The 17,997-nt window shown below is 44.4% G+C and overlaps 1 protein-coding gene across 5 annotated transcripts in view; it reads left to right on the top strand.

Moving 5' to 3' along the window:
* The window catches only part of LOC104613526 (double-stranded RNA-binding protein 4-like), a 56,797-nt gene extending 52,455 nt beyond the window's left edge, over positions 1-4,342 (top strand). For 2 of the 5 annotated variants that reach the window (XM_088900266.1, XM_088900271.1), the window contains one exon: positions 3,812-4,342. In XM_088900266.1, the coding sequence (XP_088756392.1) occupies positions 3,812-3,869 (58 nt within the window). In that variant the 3' untranslated portion in view covers positions 3,870-4,342. Of the gene's footprint in view, positions 1-2,788; positions 3,108-3,550; positions 3,627-3,811 lie in introns of all 5 variants that reach the window. The other 3 variants (XM_088900269.1, XM_088900267.1, XM_088900268.1) reach the window with 3 other exon arrangements.
* The last annotated feature ends 13,655 nt before the right edge of the window (positions 4,343-17,997 follow it).

Raw genomic sequence — 17,997 nt, 5'->3', positions numbered from 1 at the left:
AGAGTAAAAACTGTGGTGGTTTGGGGATTAGGAATATTAGGAAAAGGAATATGGCCCATCTAGGGAAATGGTTGTGGAGGTTCCCATTGGAGCAGGAGAAACTGTGGGCTAGAATAGTGGCAAGCATACATGGGTTGGAGCAAAATGGATGGGATGTTGGAATCCAAGCCAAGACTACAAGCGCTTCACCTTGGAAAGCCATTCATGATTTGTTGCCAGTTTTCTCCCCTCTTATCAGGTATGATTTGAATTTAGGTAACTCCATAAAATTCTGGGAACAAACATGGGTAGGGAATGCCCCCCTGAAGGACTAGTTTCTTTCTTTGTATGCCCTATATGGTTTTAAAAATGAGCCAGTTTCTTCTTTCATTACCCCTTCCTCTTCTAGTTCTGGGTTTGGGTGGAACTTGGGCCTAAGAAGGGCTATGAGGGACTTTGACCTCGACAGTATTTCGAGCCCCCTTGAACTTCTTGATAATATTTTCTTAGACCCTACTAAGGTGGACTCTAGAATTTGGACCCCCACACCCACTGGTTCATTCTCTTGTGCTTTTTTCTTCAAAGTCTTATGCCAGTTCACTAGTCCTATAGCCCTCCCTTTCTCTGTTAATGAGATTTGGTGCAGATCAATTCCTCCTAGGGTTGGTAATTTTTGTTTGGAAGCATATCTAGAAAGATTCAACACTGGTGATCTACTCCAAAAGAAGAGACCCAATACTTGTTTGTCACCTACTAGTGTGTTCTTTGCCAAGCTGATGGGGAGATTGGTTTTCACCTATTGGTGTCTTGCCAATTTGCCAAGTCAATTTGGGAGTGGGCTTTCACCCTCTTTGGGTGTAGTTGGAACCTTGCATCAAACTTGCAAAGTTTCTTCACCCCTTCTTTTCTTAGGTGGCGTAAGAAAAGGGGAAGGACTATGTGGAGAGGTTTGAGCGCTGCAGTATGCTAGTCATTATGGGAAGAAAGAAACTCCAGGATTTTCTTAGAAGTTGAGATAGGTGCTGAAGAACTGAGGGCTCTAATCCATATAAGGGTTGTACAATGGTGTTTCTTAAAACTAAACTTTGATGGGAGTAGTAGGGGGAACCCTGGACACTCAAGGATTGGGGGTGTCTTTAGGGATGAGAATGGGGTTGTTTCTGCTTTGTTCTCAGGCCCAATTGGTGTGGGTGACTCCCTTAGAGCTGAGATCCATGCAGTTATGGAAGGAGTCCAGAGAGCTAGGGAGATGAATATTAGAAAACTCATGATTGAAGGAGACTTGGAGGTGGTGGTAGGGTGGCTGAAAAAAGATAACAGTGGCTTATGGAATTATAGCAATGTGAGGAGGAAATTTAAATGGCTGGTGCGAGAGATGGAAGTTAAGATTAGTTGGGTGAAAAGATTAGCTAATTCTTTTGGGCTTAGATGTAAATTTATTGTTTATCATTTTTCTTTTTCTTTTCTTGGGGGCTCAAATTGTATTTGGAAGATAAGAAAGTTTGTCTTCCTCTTTGTAATTATTCATATTTTGAATTAATGAATTTGTTACTGATAAAAAAAAGAAACACAATAACTTTCTATCTACTAATGCAAATAAACTGAAAATTGAAAGACAAGCACTACTAAGATATAGGAACAAGATGCTATAGCCCAAGTCCACATTGGGCTGGTCAAAATGACGAAAATACCCATACTATCCAAATATACAAAATTACAGAAATTTTAAGAAAATTCCAAATTTGATTCTTCAGCTCCTGCATTATTACCTAGGTAACCTTTCAATGCATGCAACCATACTCCACTCTACTAGAGTCTCAAATAAAGGTGAAAGAAAGCATAAGCCATCCTGGAGACATTAGAGCTCAAGCCTGTTCAACATAGTGAATAGAGGCCAGTGATTTAAAAGGCGCACCTGAGGCACGCCTAGGCACACAAGCAAGGCACATTTTAGGGTAGGCACCTCGCCCAGGTCCTAGGTGCAGTACTTTCAAAAGGTGCATGCCTGGTGCGCCTTGCGTCTTAGCCCATACATGCACCTTTTCACACTTTTTTGCTTTTTTCGAACATAGTGGCTGGGCTGGGGGCTCTGCCCCAGGACGCAGACCACACCTCTCGAGGCAAGCCGAAACAAGTCCATGTTAGGGTCTTAAATTCTTAATTTTCACACAAAAATAATGGTTTTATAATTTTAATTGCCTTCTGAGAAAATATATTTTATTAAGATGAATGAATAAGATATAACTGCGGGGATTGTCACAGACATGGTTGGGTCATGGTAAGAAATATTTTATAAAATATAAGCAAATAGGGGGTTGGAACTGCATGAGTTGGCCAAAGACGTGGTTGGGTCATGGTAAGTGGTATCAGAGCAAGACACCCAGTGATGGGATTGTCACAATATGCCTACATTATAAATCCATTGTTATCTTATGCTGCTCATTTTTAATTGTATTGATAATTGATTACAATAAGAATTGCTTCTGTTGTTATGTTCAATCTGATGCCTAATTCTGATATTCTGTTAATATATATTTTTTTGGATAACATGGTTGGGTTGCTAGTACAGTTCTCTCTAATCAGCCAAGTTAAAATATCCAGTTCAGATTGCATTTTAGAAATTCTCTTATGTTCTCTACTTCTCTTTCAATCTGTAGATAGTTAAGCAGTTTTCCTCGCTTTGCACCTCAAGTCTCATATTTCTATTGCTTCTGCTTTAATTATCTATGTTATCTACAGTGTTTTCCACTCTTCCCAGTGAAGGTCCTGTGAAGTCTACTATGCTAATAATTTTGATGGTTTTATGCAGCTCCCTATTTAATGATTCCAGTATCCTTATTTCTTGATAGCCTCCTCCATTTGCCTCCATATTACCCTCTACAAAATGTCTGATTGACAAATATAAGAAACTCAACTGCCTAAAGTGCAGTCAAGCTCATAAAGAAGTAGTAATCTGAGAAACATTTATGGAGCTGATCTCCCATCTTTTGGATTAATGATGTGGTCATAAGTTGGAATGCATCAAGGCCAGATGTTCAACGTTCAGGCATACCATATATGGAGCTGATCTCCCTCTTCCCTTGGAGCATCTAAACACAATTTGAGTGGCTGCTGTATTAGGAACCCAGGTTAGGAGAATGAACTGTTAAAAGCTAGGCTGGAGAGATCATAGTAAGGGTGATCTTTGGCCGGGCTTAGCACCTAGGGTGAGGGATTTTACATAGGCATGGGCCTGGAAGTCTTGGGTCTAACTTGATCTGCAAATTCCTGAGCTTGGCTGGGCTCAGAATCATCATCATAGCCTTATCCCAACTACATGGGGTTGGCAGCTACATGAATCCTGTTTTGCCATCCCATTCTATTTAAATGCCATATCTGCCTTATCCCAATGTTCTATAGATATTCTACAGTAAACATATCATTCAAATGCATTCCAAGATCAGTTAATGCTAGTGGGTAGAGGCCAGTTGGTTACATTGGGTGTCCATCCCACGCTTAAGGGTAATTGTATTTTGTTTTTATATCATGCCTTCACTATTTATTCTCTTTGATCCTTAAAGTTTTCTTATAGATGTATAAAAGAACTTCAGCCGCACAGCTCCCTCAGCTTGGTGTAGGTCCACTTCTTGATAAGAGTGCCTTAGGCGGTTAGGCCCTTGTGCTTTATTGTCTTTAACTTCGATGCCCCGTAGTTGTTAAGCCGCACATCTCCCAATAGGTTTTTAGTGCTTGCTTGTTATATTACTTTCTAACCTTGTATTTAGCAATATATGTTTTGCTTTTGTGGTTTATTCAATACATTAATTATTTTCTATTTTGAAAAAAAATGCAGCTCACAGATAGCGGGACTCCCTCAGAATCAGGTCCAATCATGTTCTGTAACCCTATGAGTAGTGCCAATATTCACAAAGATCAAAGATGCTCGTGCCAATATTCACAAAGATCAAAGATGCTCCTTTTTCCTCCTCTCGCCCTTTTCTGGGTAGTGAGAGGTGGTCTTGTTCTGCCTCATGCAGGAAAGTTTTGCAAAATTAGCAAGGTTTGACAAGAGTTGCCAAATGGTGAAACTGGGATCGAGGTGGTTGTACTATTGTGTTTTGTTGGATGTAGATCATCCGATATTTGCCATCTATGTTATTTCCAGTCCAAGCATTCATTACCCCTGTTGAGGTTACTAATGCCATTTGACAACGTACTGTCATTTGTAATTGAACTTGTTATGATTCCACATAGGTATCCCATTTATGCTGCACATTACTTGAATAATATCCTGGTTATGAAGCTAGGAAGGTGGTAAGATTCCCTACATATTAATGATGAATTGATGAGCACGCTCAATGAGAGCGTGCTCAGTGGATCACCATTCACATTTTTAGTTTGTTAATTTATTTACTTGGTAATGGTGAACGGTGATAGTGAATAGAAGCATTTGGGTATGGAATTAATGTGCCCAAGTAAGGAAAGGAGATACAAGGTTATGTTACTCCTGAGTTCTGAGAATTCAGTCAACAACATTCCTTTTAACATCGATGTGTAGGACCTTTTATTTTGAAAGATCATGTTAGTTATTCCTAGTTTTTTTGTTCTTTTATCCTTCAACCCAATGATCTATTTGTACTTGTTGTGAGGATTATTTAATAGTTATTTTATAGTTGTTGTTAGTAGGTTGTCCTCTTAAGATGTTGTCAGTTAGTTATTTTCTTTCTTTCTTATTAGTTTGTTTCTAGGGAGTGCCGTTAGGGGCATACTTGTAATTTTTATTCTTTTTATATTAAGCAGCCGCCAGAATAGGTTTTTCTTTTTCTCTCAATCGTATCTTCCTCTTCTTTTCTTTCTCTCTCGTCTCTCTCTCTCTCCATGAATGATTACATGGTATCAGAGCAAGGTTTTGGGCTATAAAAGAATTTTGGTCTCTTCTATTTGAACATGCGTCCCCTTTTTCCTTTAATTTCTTGGACGTGGAAGACAGAGAAACCCTAGCAGATTATTTGTGACTCTTCTTTTGGGTTTTTCCTTTGTTGTAATATCAAGGAAACCCTAGTCGAAGAAGGGCGATGTAGATAGACTCCCTTTCTTCTCTGTTCGATGTTGTGAAGTCAGTTTCTGGTTGGCACCTTCGTACAGGTGCTGGACAAGGTATGTGTTTTTTCTTTTTTTGTTTTTGGCTAATGGTGTGAAGGCCTTATTCCTTGGTTCTATACATTCGTTTGGATAACAGTATGGGTTGTAGTCGGACTGATAGTATACTTTTCTAACGTCTGTCTTGGTTGGTGTTGGACTAATTATCAGGCTAGTTTAATGACTGAACCATCACAGAGATGATTTCAGTAGTTTTTTGTTTTCTTTCCCACATCCTAGAAGTAAATTTCTTAAAGGTTGGTATTTTGTTTGTGGTTGTTGTGTGGTTGTGTGGGATTTGGACTGATTTCAGCAGTATTCTATGGCAAATTATGATTCAACTTCATCGGGGGTTACACCGACTCGCAGCACAACTGGTATGGGAGGTGAAAACATGATGTTTCCCTTGCCCATTACCCCTTTAAACGACAAAGGGAAAAGCTGGTTACATAAATGGAAGGGTGAAAGAACTCAAGAGTGAGACAATTGAACATGATAGGTGGGATCAAGAAAATAGTTTAATGATGTCTTGGCTCCTTGCAACCATGGAACCTGATGTGAAAAACTTTATGTGGGTAGACACTGCTAATGAGATTTGGGAACATGCTAAAACTACATATTCTAAGCAAAGGCATTATGCTAAGGTTTACTAGTTGCAAGTTGAATTCTCGACCTGTAAACAGGGAAATCGTAGTTTGTCTTCCTATTATTTAGCTCTTACTTCCATATGGAAAGAATTGGATCATTATCAGGCTATATAGTGGAAACATGATAATGATGCTAAGGCCTACAGGAAGCTGGTTTCTCAACAGCGTGTGTTTGCCTTCTTGTTGGGACTGAACCCTACCTATGAACCTTTGAGAGTTCAGATCCTAGGAAGCAAAGAGTTGTCGTTGGTTTACGATGTATACTCCCTTGTTCAATCGGAAAAATGTAGGCGAAGTGTGATGGTTACAGTCGAGGGGGAGTAACAAGTTGCTTTGGCTGCAATGAGTAATAACATGGGGAAGAAAAGTGACACCAAGAAGGCTGATAAAGACAAGTTGTTTTGTACCCACTGTTGGCGCTCACGGCATACACGTGACACATGTTAGGACATTCACGGGAAACCCAAGTGGGTAGTGAATAACTAAGAACAAGGTAAAGGGAAAGGTCAGAAGAAGATAAACACCATAATGCAACACATGTGGCAACCCAATATACTCGGGTTGCCGGTACTATTCGGGACCACCTTAATAATTATGACCCCAAGGAAGATATAATGAATTCCTTCAGAGACCACTTGGAGTCTTATAGTAGGGCTTTGCGACAGATGGATAGCTCAGTCACTAGTATTCCTTCTATTTCATTTGCATCTACATCAGGTAATACAGTTTCTGCATTCCATGTCACTCTCACTGGTTCTCCTTGGATCATTGACTCAGGGGACTCTAACCACATGACCAGTAAGCCGAAGTTGTTTTAGACTTATAGCCTTTTGTCAGGAAAGGATAAAGTGAGGCTTGTAGATGGCTCATTCTCCTCCATTACAGGCCAATGATCAATATCTCTTCCCCATGGCCTTAACTTGAATTGTGTATTGCATGTCCCTCAACTTCCTATAAATTTGCTTTCAATTAATAGTATCACAAGCTTTTTAAACTGTAGTGTAACATTTTTTCCTAGTTCATGTTTTTCAGGACCTAGTGTGGAAGAGGAGAAGCAGGTTCAGGTCCGCCAAGTCTCTCTTCTTCTATTCTGGACCTTGCTCCCTTTCGTGTCTTCCAACGTACACGTCATAGAGATCAGCAATGTGATAGAGATGTGGAGCAACCAAACATTGAGCAATCGACACCGTTAGACTCTTAGGAGGTAAGTCTAATCCCTGTTGCACCTATTGATATCCCTACTACTGTGGATGACCTTGACATTCCTATTGCTCAAAGAAATGGAACCAGGTCATGCACTATCAAACACTCCATTACCCGGTTTGTCTCCTATGATCACATTTCCCCCTCATATCGAGCATTTCTATCCGCAGTCGATTGCATCATTGTTCCCAAAAATGTTGCAGAAGCATTAAAATGCCTTGAATGGACAAATGTCATGAAGGAGGAGATTAATGCTCTTCATAAAAATCAAACTTGGGAATTGGTGGATCTTCCAAAGGGGAAAGACCCCGTGGGCTGTAAATGGGTGTTTACAGTTAAACATAAGGCAAACGGAACAATTGAAAGGTACAAAGCAAGATTAGTAGCCAAAGTGTACGGGGTTGATTATGATGAGACTTTTGCTCTACTAGCTAAGATGAACTCAATTAGGGTTCTCCTGTCATTAGCTGCTAATCTTGACTGGGAAATGCATAAACTAGACATAAAGAATGTTTTTTTGAATGGTGACTTAGAGGAGGAAGTATACATGGTTTAACCCCCTGGATTCTGTGCCAAGGGAAGTGAAAATAAAGTGTGCAAGCTAAGAAAGTCTCTTTATGGTTTAAAACAATCTCCCAGAGCTTGGTTCAGTAGGTTTCACATGGCAGTTCAGCAGATGGGCTTCAAACAATGTCAGTCTGATCATACACTCTTTGTGAAGAGATGTCAGGAACAGATTGTTGTATTGATAGTGTATGTGGATGATATCATCATTACAGGAAGTTGGAATTTAGAAATACAAAAATTGAAACAATTCCATGCATCTAAATTTGAAGTGAAAGATTTAGGTCCTCTGAGGTATTTCCTTGGAATTGAAGTCACCTACTCAGAAAAATGGTATCTTCATTTTTCAAAGAAAAATACACCCTTGATCTATTACAGGACACAGGCAAATTAGGTGCAAGGCCAGTAGATATTCCCATGGATGTTGACCACAAGTTGGGTGACTGTGATGGTGAACCTCTAAAAGATGTGAAACAGTTTCAAAGGTTAGTGGAAAAGCTAATTTATTTGTCCATGATCCGTCCAGACATTGCCTATTCATTTCGGGTTCTAAGCCAATTCATGCACTCTCCTAAGAAACCACACATGGAGGCAGTAGAGAGAATTCTTAGATACTTGAAAAAGTATCTTGGAACATGTCTACTATTCAGTAAACATAATCACCTAAAGATGGAAGTCTTTACAGATGCTAATTGGGCAGGTGTTGTGGATGACAAAAAGTCCACAAGTGGGTATTGCACATTTGTGGGGGGAAATCTAGTGACTTGGAAAAGCAAGAAACAAAGTGTAGTAGCAAGTGATGTGGCGTAATCTGGTTGCTCCCTACTGGATATGATCTGGCTGCCAACAACGACGAGAGCTGAGGTTCTTGAAACAAATGAGTCAGAGATCCCGGGGTGGCTTACCCAGCGGGGACACTCCGATGGCTAAGTTAGCACTTTAGTAGAGAGCTTGAAGATGATGTCAGAGAATTAGAGAGCTAGAGAGCAAGATTACGCATTACCTTTGCCCCTGGGGGTGAGATCTTTATATACTGGGGTCCTGACGGGTTTGGTGGAGTAGGTCCTGAATTTCCACCGTGTCAGGTCCCGTTACCGTGTTAGGTGGGAGTAACGTCTCTCGCTGTGAGGTCGGCCATCCTCGTCTAAATCGGGGAGTGGGTGAACTAATGTAGCTGTTACAAAGTACGGTCCCGTGGATTGCAGAGTACGGAGGTGTGTTCCTCAAGGTTGCCATGCGGAGGTCGACCAGACTAGGTAGTGGGCTGCTTGTGAAGTGCTGGGGTGCTTGGCGGCGAGCTACCTATTAGCGAGCTACTTGAGCTCGCGCTAATGCCGAAGTGCCTTAGTACCGAGGTGTTCTTGCACCGAGGTAGGCCTGTCCTGAGGTGGCTCATCTGTCTGAGCTCGACTTGAAGTGGACTCGGCACTGTTGTCCTAGTCGCGAATTGGGACGATCTTAGCCCGAAGTAACTTTAGTTCGGGGTACCAACGTACTCAAGGTCACTTTGTAGCGAGCTGATTTATACTGAGTTGTCTCCTATGTTGAGTTTACATCCACGTGCCGAGCTGATTATGTCGAGTTTTCATTTATGTTGAGTCACGTCCACGTGTCTCCTGATTATGAGGTCAGGCCAAACTCCCTTTCATCAATTGCCCCCCACTCCCCAAGCTAGGGATCTTTACCCGGTGCAAGGAGTTCACGATGTGACAAGTGGATTTTAGATCAAAGTCCAAGCTGCTCTGTCAGATCGCGTGCGGTTTACGCACAGACATCACACGATCTATAGATTCTACGGACGCCAAAAAACGCGCTAAACTATTTTCGATCTCGAGGGTCGTGCAGCCAGTTTTCTTAGGAGCCGTCGGATTGCTTTGATCTTGACCGTTGCTTCTTCAGTGCAATGGCTATAAATAGGGGGACCTGAGACTCATTTTCTTCGCCACAAGCTTACTAGCCTTTGATCTGAGGTCGCGCTTAGCTTCTTTAGCTCGGGTTTTCTAGTTTGCCACTTTCTTCCAGTTCGATCGTCCTTTTTTGGTGAGTCTTCTTTCGCTTTTCTTTTTAGTTTGGTTCAATTCAATGTTTTCCTTTAGTTTTGATAGTCTCTTAGATGAGGCCGAGGGTAGTACCTCAACCCAGGTCGATAGCCGAGACAAGGCTACTTCGGGCTCAGGGGCAGTCCGTGGCCCTCTCGATGTGCAATCTGTTAGACAGTTTTGTATGCCCTTAGCTTCAATCAGAATGATGTACATTATGAGTTTATTGTAAATGAATAAAAGTACATATTTGGTTCATGTTCCCTTGGTATGTTTCTGTGTAATACCCTTAAAATGGACACTTAATGAGACTCGTGTTAGTTTAGAATGTTCACAGCCAGTGGGTCGGTCTAGGGAGACCTATCCTGATAAGGCTGACACTGTTGTGCCACCAAGTCGGTTGGAGTGGCCTGTCTCAGCTGCCAGGGTGAGACCCTAAGCACATATAGTGTAAGATTAATTGAATCTATGAACTGGACCAGATTTCCAGTATTGCCCTGGACCTTAGAGATTAATGGGCAAAACTGGAAAGTTACACCCGACCCTTAGACTTGATTATGATACTGCACTAGGTGTCGGATTGGGCTGTCTTTGATGTACCAATCAGTGGATCCTTAGCGAGGGTCAAAACCTAGGTATGTTGGGATAGTCTGAGAATTCACCTGAGTGGGTGATCATAGTGACAGAATCAGTACCTTTTTCGGACAAAGGTAATGATCGGGAATGCACTCTCACTGATGGAAACCAAGACTACCGGCAGCCGATTTCAATCGTTGAGGTTTGTTTTGCAAAGTATATTTTATATGAGATATAAAAGTATATATATTATGGTTTCTAAAATGTTTGCAAAAGGTTTTAATTCCCGGGATCCATATAAGTAGAGAGTGCAACACTGTTCCTTGCAGCCGAGGGAGAGGTCCTCTCTTGTCGGGCAGTGTTTGATCGTTATGGGCTGAGAGGTTAAGTGTAAGACCATTGAGGGTAATACCTGATGGGTTAATCTTGCATCTGCCCACAGTCCCTGGGTGTTACAAGGTGGTTTGGCCCAGGGACCACTTAGGGTAAGTGTTGGGCCCATAGAGCCCATTTAATGGGTTTCAGGGGGTGCACTGTCCATAGCAGTGTATTCGGCCAGGCCTTGTAACAAAGGCTGGGCCGAACCCATGTGCCTGATGTGTAGATCAATGTTTGGGTCCCACGCCATACAAGGAAGCCCAACTGGGCAGCAGTTTGGAAGACTAAGTGAGCACACAACCTTAATGGGCCTAAAGCCCATTTCAAACTGGGCTGATTTGATCAGTTTAAATGAGGGGCGGATCTGGGATTAAATCAGTTGATAGGATTGGGCCTTGACCCTATCCACTCAGAGAGTCCAAGATCTAAATAAGATTTAGATCTAGGAGCCTCCTAATAGGATTAGGAGAGGGTTGATCTAATCTACATATAAGATAAGGGTTCTCCCAAATATGATTTGGATCAGCAACTCCTAATGGTATTATGAGCTGATCCCTTTAAGCCTATAAAAGGAGGAGGGGCGACCGCCTTTAGACAGACAACACAAGAGAGAAAAAGGTCTCTAGTTTTCAAAGCTGAAATCACAGAAGAAAGATTTCTGCAATCTCTGCAAAACTCTTTCTTGCCGCCTCCTTTCTGCCACTACCAGACCTCCAGTTCGATCTCCAACTTTGTGGAAGGGATCAAGATTCGATCTTGATATCAGCCATTTGTGAAATGACTGATTGGAAGTAGTGCTCACATGCCATCCAGCTATTCTTACGAAGGATCAGGTTCTTGGAGAATGCTGCTGATTCTGCTCCATCCTACACTACGCCATATTCAGTGAGACCAGTCTTTGGATCCTTCCTTGGGCGTGAACACCTCCATTGAGAGATAATATTTCACTGTATCAGATATACCTCTCTCCTACTTCTTTTGGTTCAGATCTGGTTCTGTTCATGGTTCAAGATTGGTTCTTGAAAATATGATTTTCTAAATAGGGAATGCGATTCCCAATTGAAGGGAGAGAAAAAAAAAATTTGAAATTTGCCCCCTTCATTCCACAAGATTTGGGCGTCCATACGATGGATCTCTCATCCCCTTCACAATCACCTTGGGAGGCGCGAGAGGCCTCGGGTAGTCTGGCATCCACTTATTATCAAGGTAGGGTGCCGGACAACTTTGGTCTTTCAGCAATGACCTTGGACAGGCTCCCGGCCCTAGTACACCGGTACAACCTCCCGAGAGAGCTCTCCTACAGTCTCCCTTTAGGTAACTTTCCTTGGGAACATGAACACAATGAAATCGTGAATTTCGAAGAGCAGCTCGTGGCTGGTCTTCGTCTTCCTTTGCACCCCTTGATTGTAGAGGTCCTAAAGTCCTTTAATATTACCATAGACCAGTTACACCCGAACTCCATCCACAACGTAGTAGGGACCATTTCACTTTTTTATGAGTATTGTCTTCCCCTCAACCTCAAGATTTTTGCTTCCATTTTGTCAATTAAGAAGAACTCTTCTTGTGCTCTTCCCGAGCATAGGAGGACCTACTACCTGTCTCCTCGCCCGGGCTATAAGCTTTTGCACGAACTACACAACAGGATCCCAGCCTGGAAACAAGATTATTTCGTGGTCCATAACCCCGAGGGGTCGCCTTTTCCCACCTATTGGCGGGCGGCCATTCAGGATTCTGGTGTTAGACTGGACTTGAAGACAAGGGAGATGCTCAAGTCTTGGATGGAGCTTGGCTTCATCTGCGCAGACTACCTTACCAAAGATAAGCTCGTGCAGGCCGGCTTAAGTCCTAGTAGGTTGTCTTGGGTTTTTTGCCTTTTTGAGGTTCTGATTAGTTTGTGGCTAACCTTATATTTTATAATTTATTTTTGCAGTTACTATACCGGAGGTCAATGCCGAGAATTTTTTCCGAAGCATGCAGAAGGGCAAGAAGAGAAACGTAAAGAAGCCTCGTCGGGAGGCCAGTTCAACCTCTACCCTGCCCGAGGTCCATACTACGGAGCTGGTCTCTGCCGAACTCCCCCAGGAGGAGGTCCGCCCTCACCCTCCTGTGGTAGATCTGGATGTTGAGGGAAGTGATCAGAAACAGAAGCCAGAGAGCACCCCGGTGCCCGAGCCAGAAGTTGCTCAATCTCTCGAGTTGGCGGGTACTTCCAAACCCCGACGCGAGCCTCCGAAGAGGAGCATCCAAACTTACCAGTCCGCAATTCGCAAGAGTGAGGAGGCCCTCTTCCCCGAGGAGGTCGCAGATTGGGCTGATATGTCTATGGCTCTGCTCGGGGGCCGAGCTGCTAGTCACTGTATGGTTGTAGGTTTTTTTACTTTAGTTTTGTTTCTTTGTGATTTTTCAAAACGTGCTTAACTCGGTTTTTTCTTGGCAGGTGAACTCCGTCATTCATGCTTTGATGTGTCAGTCTCATATTCGCTTCAGGCAGTTTCAGGAGGCCAAAAAGGAGGCACAAAGGCTGCATCATGAACTTGATATAGCTTGGGGCGAGGTGCTTTAGGCCAAGAAAGGAGCCGAGGGCCAGAAGCGGCTGATTCTGGCCCAGGAGGGACAAATTTCTGAGCTAACCGAGGAGAAGTCAGCGCTGGTCGAGGAGAGGGCTTGGCTCCAACGAGAAATTGAATATCTCCAAGTGGTAGCTCGGGAGCAAACTCGGGCCTTCGAGACTGCCATTGAAGAGGCACGAAGCCAGGCCGTCGAGGACTTCAAACGATCCTCGGAGTTCCACGATCTTCAGGTTGAGTACGGTTCGGGCTCCTACTGTTCTAGCTTCAAACGGTGCAAGTACCCGATGCAAAAGAAGTTCCCCGACCTCAACTTCAAAGCCATCTCCGCGAACTTACTCCCAAGGATGCAGAGGCAGCGAATGCAGAGCCCAGCTCGTCAGAGGAAGGGAGTGACGACGAAGTCCAGGAGTGCCCCTCGGACCAAGAGAACGCGGAAGACCATATGGAAACCGATCCATCTGACTATCAACCTTGATCTTCGAGCTTTCCTTTCTTGTATTGAATGTAGACCCCGAAGCCATTGAGCTCGGGTCATAGCAAAATTCCTGTACTTGAACTTTTTCATTAATGAAATATACTGTTTCTGCGCAAAAGATATTTTGGATAACTTTCGATCTAGACAACATATGTATAGGTTACCCGAACTGTCGAGCTACCAAGCTGGCAACGAGTAAGGATAACCGAAGTATAAATTGTGTTGCTCCAAACTGCGTGGGTTACCCCAAACTATTGAGTTACCGAGCTTGGTAACGAGTAAGGGTAACTAAGGTGGAATTTTTCCCAGTATTTATCACCCCGAGCTGTTCGCATACAGGCTACTTGTTTAAATGTTGGTTCCCTGACGGACCCGAACTGTGATTGTTGCCGAGGTGGTATAGACATCGTAGGGTTTATACCCGAGTTGTCTTTATCTTAGGTATTAGTAGTTTATGCCAGCGAGGCAACCAGGTCTCATGTGGTGCCGAGGTTTCCGCCAGTTCAGTATTTTAGCCCTTAGGCTCTGGGAGCAACTTGTAGTCCACTCTCATTGGTTTTGGCCCATGCCGACGAGGTGGCTGGGTCTTGTGCAATAGCTCTTAGGCTTTGGGAGCGATTTGTAGTCCACTCCTAGACTTTGCCCATGCCGAAGAGGCGACTGGGGCTTGTGCAGTAGTGGCCCTTAGGCTTTGGGAGCGACTTGTAGTCCACTCCAAGACTTTGCCCATGCCGAAAAGACAACTAGGGCTTATGCAGTAGTGGCCCTTAGGCTTTGAGAATGACTCAAAGTCCACACTTGGATTTTCAGGGATTGGCTCTCAGTCCGCTCCCCTAGGTTGATGATTACAAGTAGTATCGTCTTAGATTGCTGATGTTCCAAGCTCGAGGTATCTGTTTTCATTCTAACATTTCGAGCTCGTACGTACCTTCCCCGAGTACCTGTTTTACTTGGTAGGGACCCTCCCAGTTTGGTCCGAGCTTACCAACACCGGGCTTAGGCACCATAACTTTTCGAAGGACCAAGTCGCCGACACGGAAGTGCCTCTTTTTTACCCGGGCGTTATAGTACCGAGCTACCCTTTGTTGGTAAGCTACAGTCCGAATATATGCGAGGTCTCGTACTTCTTCTACCAGGTCGAGGTTGGTACGGAGCTCGTCATCGTTTGCTTCTCTATCGTACGCCTCTAGGCATAATGTAGGTACCTCGATTTCGGCTGGAATGACTGCTTCTGTGACGTGAGGTTAAAAGGGGTTTCACCTATGGCGGTCTTGACGGTAGTTCGATAGGCCCATAGTACGCTGGGCAGCTCGTCCACCCATAGTCCTTTAGCTCGGGCTAAGCGAGCTTTTAGTCCATGGAGTATAGCTTTGTTCGTGACTTCTACTTGCCCATTTGCTTGAGGGTGTACCGCCGAAGTGAAATTCTGCTGTATCCCCATCTCAGCACACCAATTTTGAAACTTGATATCTTCGAACTGCTTGCCGTTGTCAGAGATAAGTACTCGAGGTAGTCCGAAGCGGCACACTATACTTCTCCAGAAGAAATTTTGTACATTTCGTGCTGTGATTGTTACCAAGGGTTCCGCCTCTACCCGCTTTGTGAAGTAATCCACTACTACTACCAAAAATCTCCTCTGTCCTGTCGCTAGAGGGAATGGTCCAAGGATGTCGATTCCCCACTGTGCGAAGGGCCATGGGCTAGTGAGGTACTTCAGGTCGGCAGCAGGTTGCTGATGGATGTTGGCGTGCCTCTGGCATTTATCGTATTTCTTGACGAGCTCGAGTGCATCTGCCTTCATCGTGGGCTAGTAATATCCTTGCCGTAGCGTTTTCTAAGCGAGAGCCCTGCCCCCCAAGTGTCCGCCACACAGCCCTTCATGAGTGTCGCGGAGAACGAGCTCGGCCTCTGAGGGTCGCAAGTAGCGCAAGTAGGGGAATGTGTAGGATCTTTGATATAGCCGTTCGTCTATAATGACGTACTTGGCTGCCTGTCGCTCTACCCTTCTGGCTACGTTGCGGTTTGCAAGGAGGGTCTCGTGAAGCAGGTAGCTCGCGAGTGGGTCAATCCAGCTCGACTCTACTTGTGCAACAGGAGTGACCTCTTCTGCCCCCCCCCCCCCCCCCCCCCCCCAAGAATGCTAGGCCGAGACATGCTCTCTATAAACACGGTCCTCATGGAGTTACTGCTTGTACTGGCTAACCGGGATAATGCATTGGCCTCAGCGTTCTCGGACCTTGGAATCTGCTTGATGAAGTATGACTGGAAGCCGTGTAGAACTTCCCTGGCCTTGGCTAGATAAGTAGCCATGGTGGGGTCGCGAGCTTCGTAATCACCGGTTGACCACGAGCTGGGAGTCGCTGTAGATGACGATGTGCTTCGCTTGTACTTCGTTTGCTAGCATGAGCCCGGCTATCAGTGCTTTGTATTCCACTTCGTTGTTAGATGTTGCGAACTCGAACCGAAGTGCGTATTCCAGCTTCGCCCCGCTTGGCCCATACAGAATGACTCCGGCTCCGCTTCCTTGCTGATTTGATGAACTGTCTACGAGAAAGATCCAGGGCTCCTTGTCCCAAGTTGACTTCGTCCTAACTGGGACTGGTTCCGCACTGGTTAAAGCTTCCTTCTCATGCTCAGTCTCTATCAATTCGGGGACTTTAGTGCTGAAAGTGCATTATGCTACGAAGTCAGCCAAGGCTTGGGCCTTAATTGTTGTTCGGGGCTCGTACCGGATGTCATATTCGCTGAGCTCTATAGCCTACTTCGTCAATCTTCCAGATACCTCGGGCTTGAGTAAGACTTGCCTCAGAGGTTGGTTGGTAAGAACGATGACTATGTGGGCTTGAAAGTACTGTCGAAGCTTCCAAGCTGTTGTGACCAGCGTGCTCACCAACTTCTCGATCTTTGGGTACCTGGTTTTTGCGCCCTACAAAACTTTACTCACATAGTAGATAGGTCGTTGGACCCGATCTACTTCCTTTATTAGTACCGAGCTTACCACCTCATCACTCATGGCGAGGTACAACTTTAAAACATCACCCTCCTTGGGTCGGGTCAAAATCGGGATACTAATTAGATCTTTCTTCAGCTCGTCGAAGGCGAACTGGCATTCTTCAGTCCATTCAAAGTCTTTACTTTTCTTAATTGCTTTGAAAAAAGGTAGGTAGCGATCTGCTGACTTGGACATGAAGCGGCTTAGAGCAGCCATATGGCCGTTCAGCCTCTGAACTTCCTTTAACTTGCGAGGTGGTTTCATATCCAGGATAGCCTTTATCTTCTCGGGGTTTGCTTCGATGCCACGTCGGCTAACTATGTAACCCAAGAATTTACCTGATGTGACACCAAAGACACATTTGTTAGGATTCATTTTCATACTATACTTGCGCAGAATTTCAAAAACACATTGCAAGTCACTTATTAAACAGTTCGAAAATTGGGTTTTGACGACCATGTCGTCTACATAGCATTCAACTTTGTCGCCGATCAACGACTCAAAAATTCAGTTCACAAGTCTTTGGTAGGTTGCCCTGGCATTTTTCAACCCAAAGGGCATGACCTTGTAATAGTACATGCCCAACTCGGTAATAAAAGCCGTTTTTTCTTCATCAGTGGGGTCCATCTTGATTTGATTGTAGCCCGAGTACACATCCAGAAAACTTAGCAACTCGTGCCCTGAGGTCGCGTCTACTAGACAGTCGATCTTGGGGAGCGGGAAACAATCATTTGGGCAGGCTCAATTCAGGTCGGTATAGTTGATGCACATGCGCCATTTATCGTTGGCCTTCTTTACCAGAACGGGGATGGCTACCCAGTTCGGGTAATGGACCTCCCTGATGAAATCAGTGGCGAGAAGTTTCCCAACCTCCTCGTCGACTATCCTCCAGCGTTCTGGGGCTAGGTTGCGTTTCTTTTGTCTAACGGGCCTGACTATAGGATCAATATTTAATTTGTGAGTTATTAGCTTTGAGTCTACGCCGGGCATTTTTGCCGCAAACCATGCAAATACGTCTAAATTTTTGAGTAAAAAACTTACCAATTGAGTTCGCAGAGGTTCTTCGATTGCTACCCTGATCTAGAGAGTCTTGGTCGGATCTTCTTCCGAGATCGAGATGAGGATTGTTCCTTTGGTTGGTGTAGCTCACTCCTCAGGATATTCTACGGGCCGTTCGAGCTTGATGCCTCCCGCCAACTTGGATTTCCCCTTGAGGGCCGCAACGTAACACTTTCGGGACTCAAGCTGGTCGCCTCGAGCTACCCCTACCCCAAAGTCCGTGGGGAACTTCATGGCTAGGTAGTAGGTAGATACCACCGCGCGAAGTGCGTGAGTGATGGCCGTCCTATAATGGCATTGTACGGGGAAGGCATTGCGACTACTAGGAAGGCATGCTCAAACCTTGCAATGTTGGGCCATGTCCCGACCTCTATGGGTAATGAAATTCGCCTGAGGG

The sequence above is a fragment of the Nelumbo nucifera genome, chromosome 3, assembly GCF_055504915.1.
Source record: "Nelumbo nucifera cultivar China Antique chromosome 3, China Antique-T2T, whole genome shotgun sequence".
In the NCBI taxonomy this organism is placed as follows: domain Eukaryota; kingdom Viridiplantae; phylum Streptophyta; class Magnoliopsida; order Proteales; family Nelumbonaceae; genus Nelumbo; species Nelumbo nucifera.
This window is presented reverse-complemented; position numbering and strand designations above follow the sequence as displayed.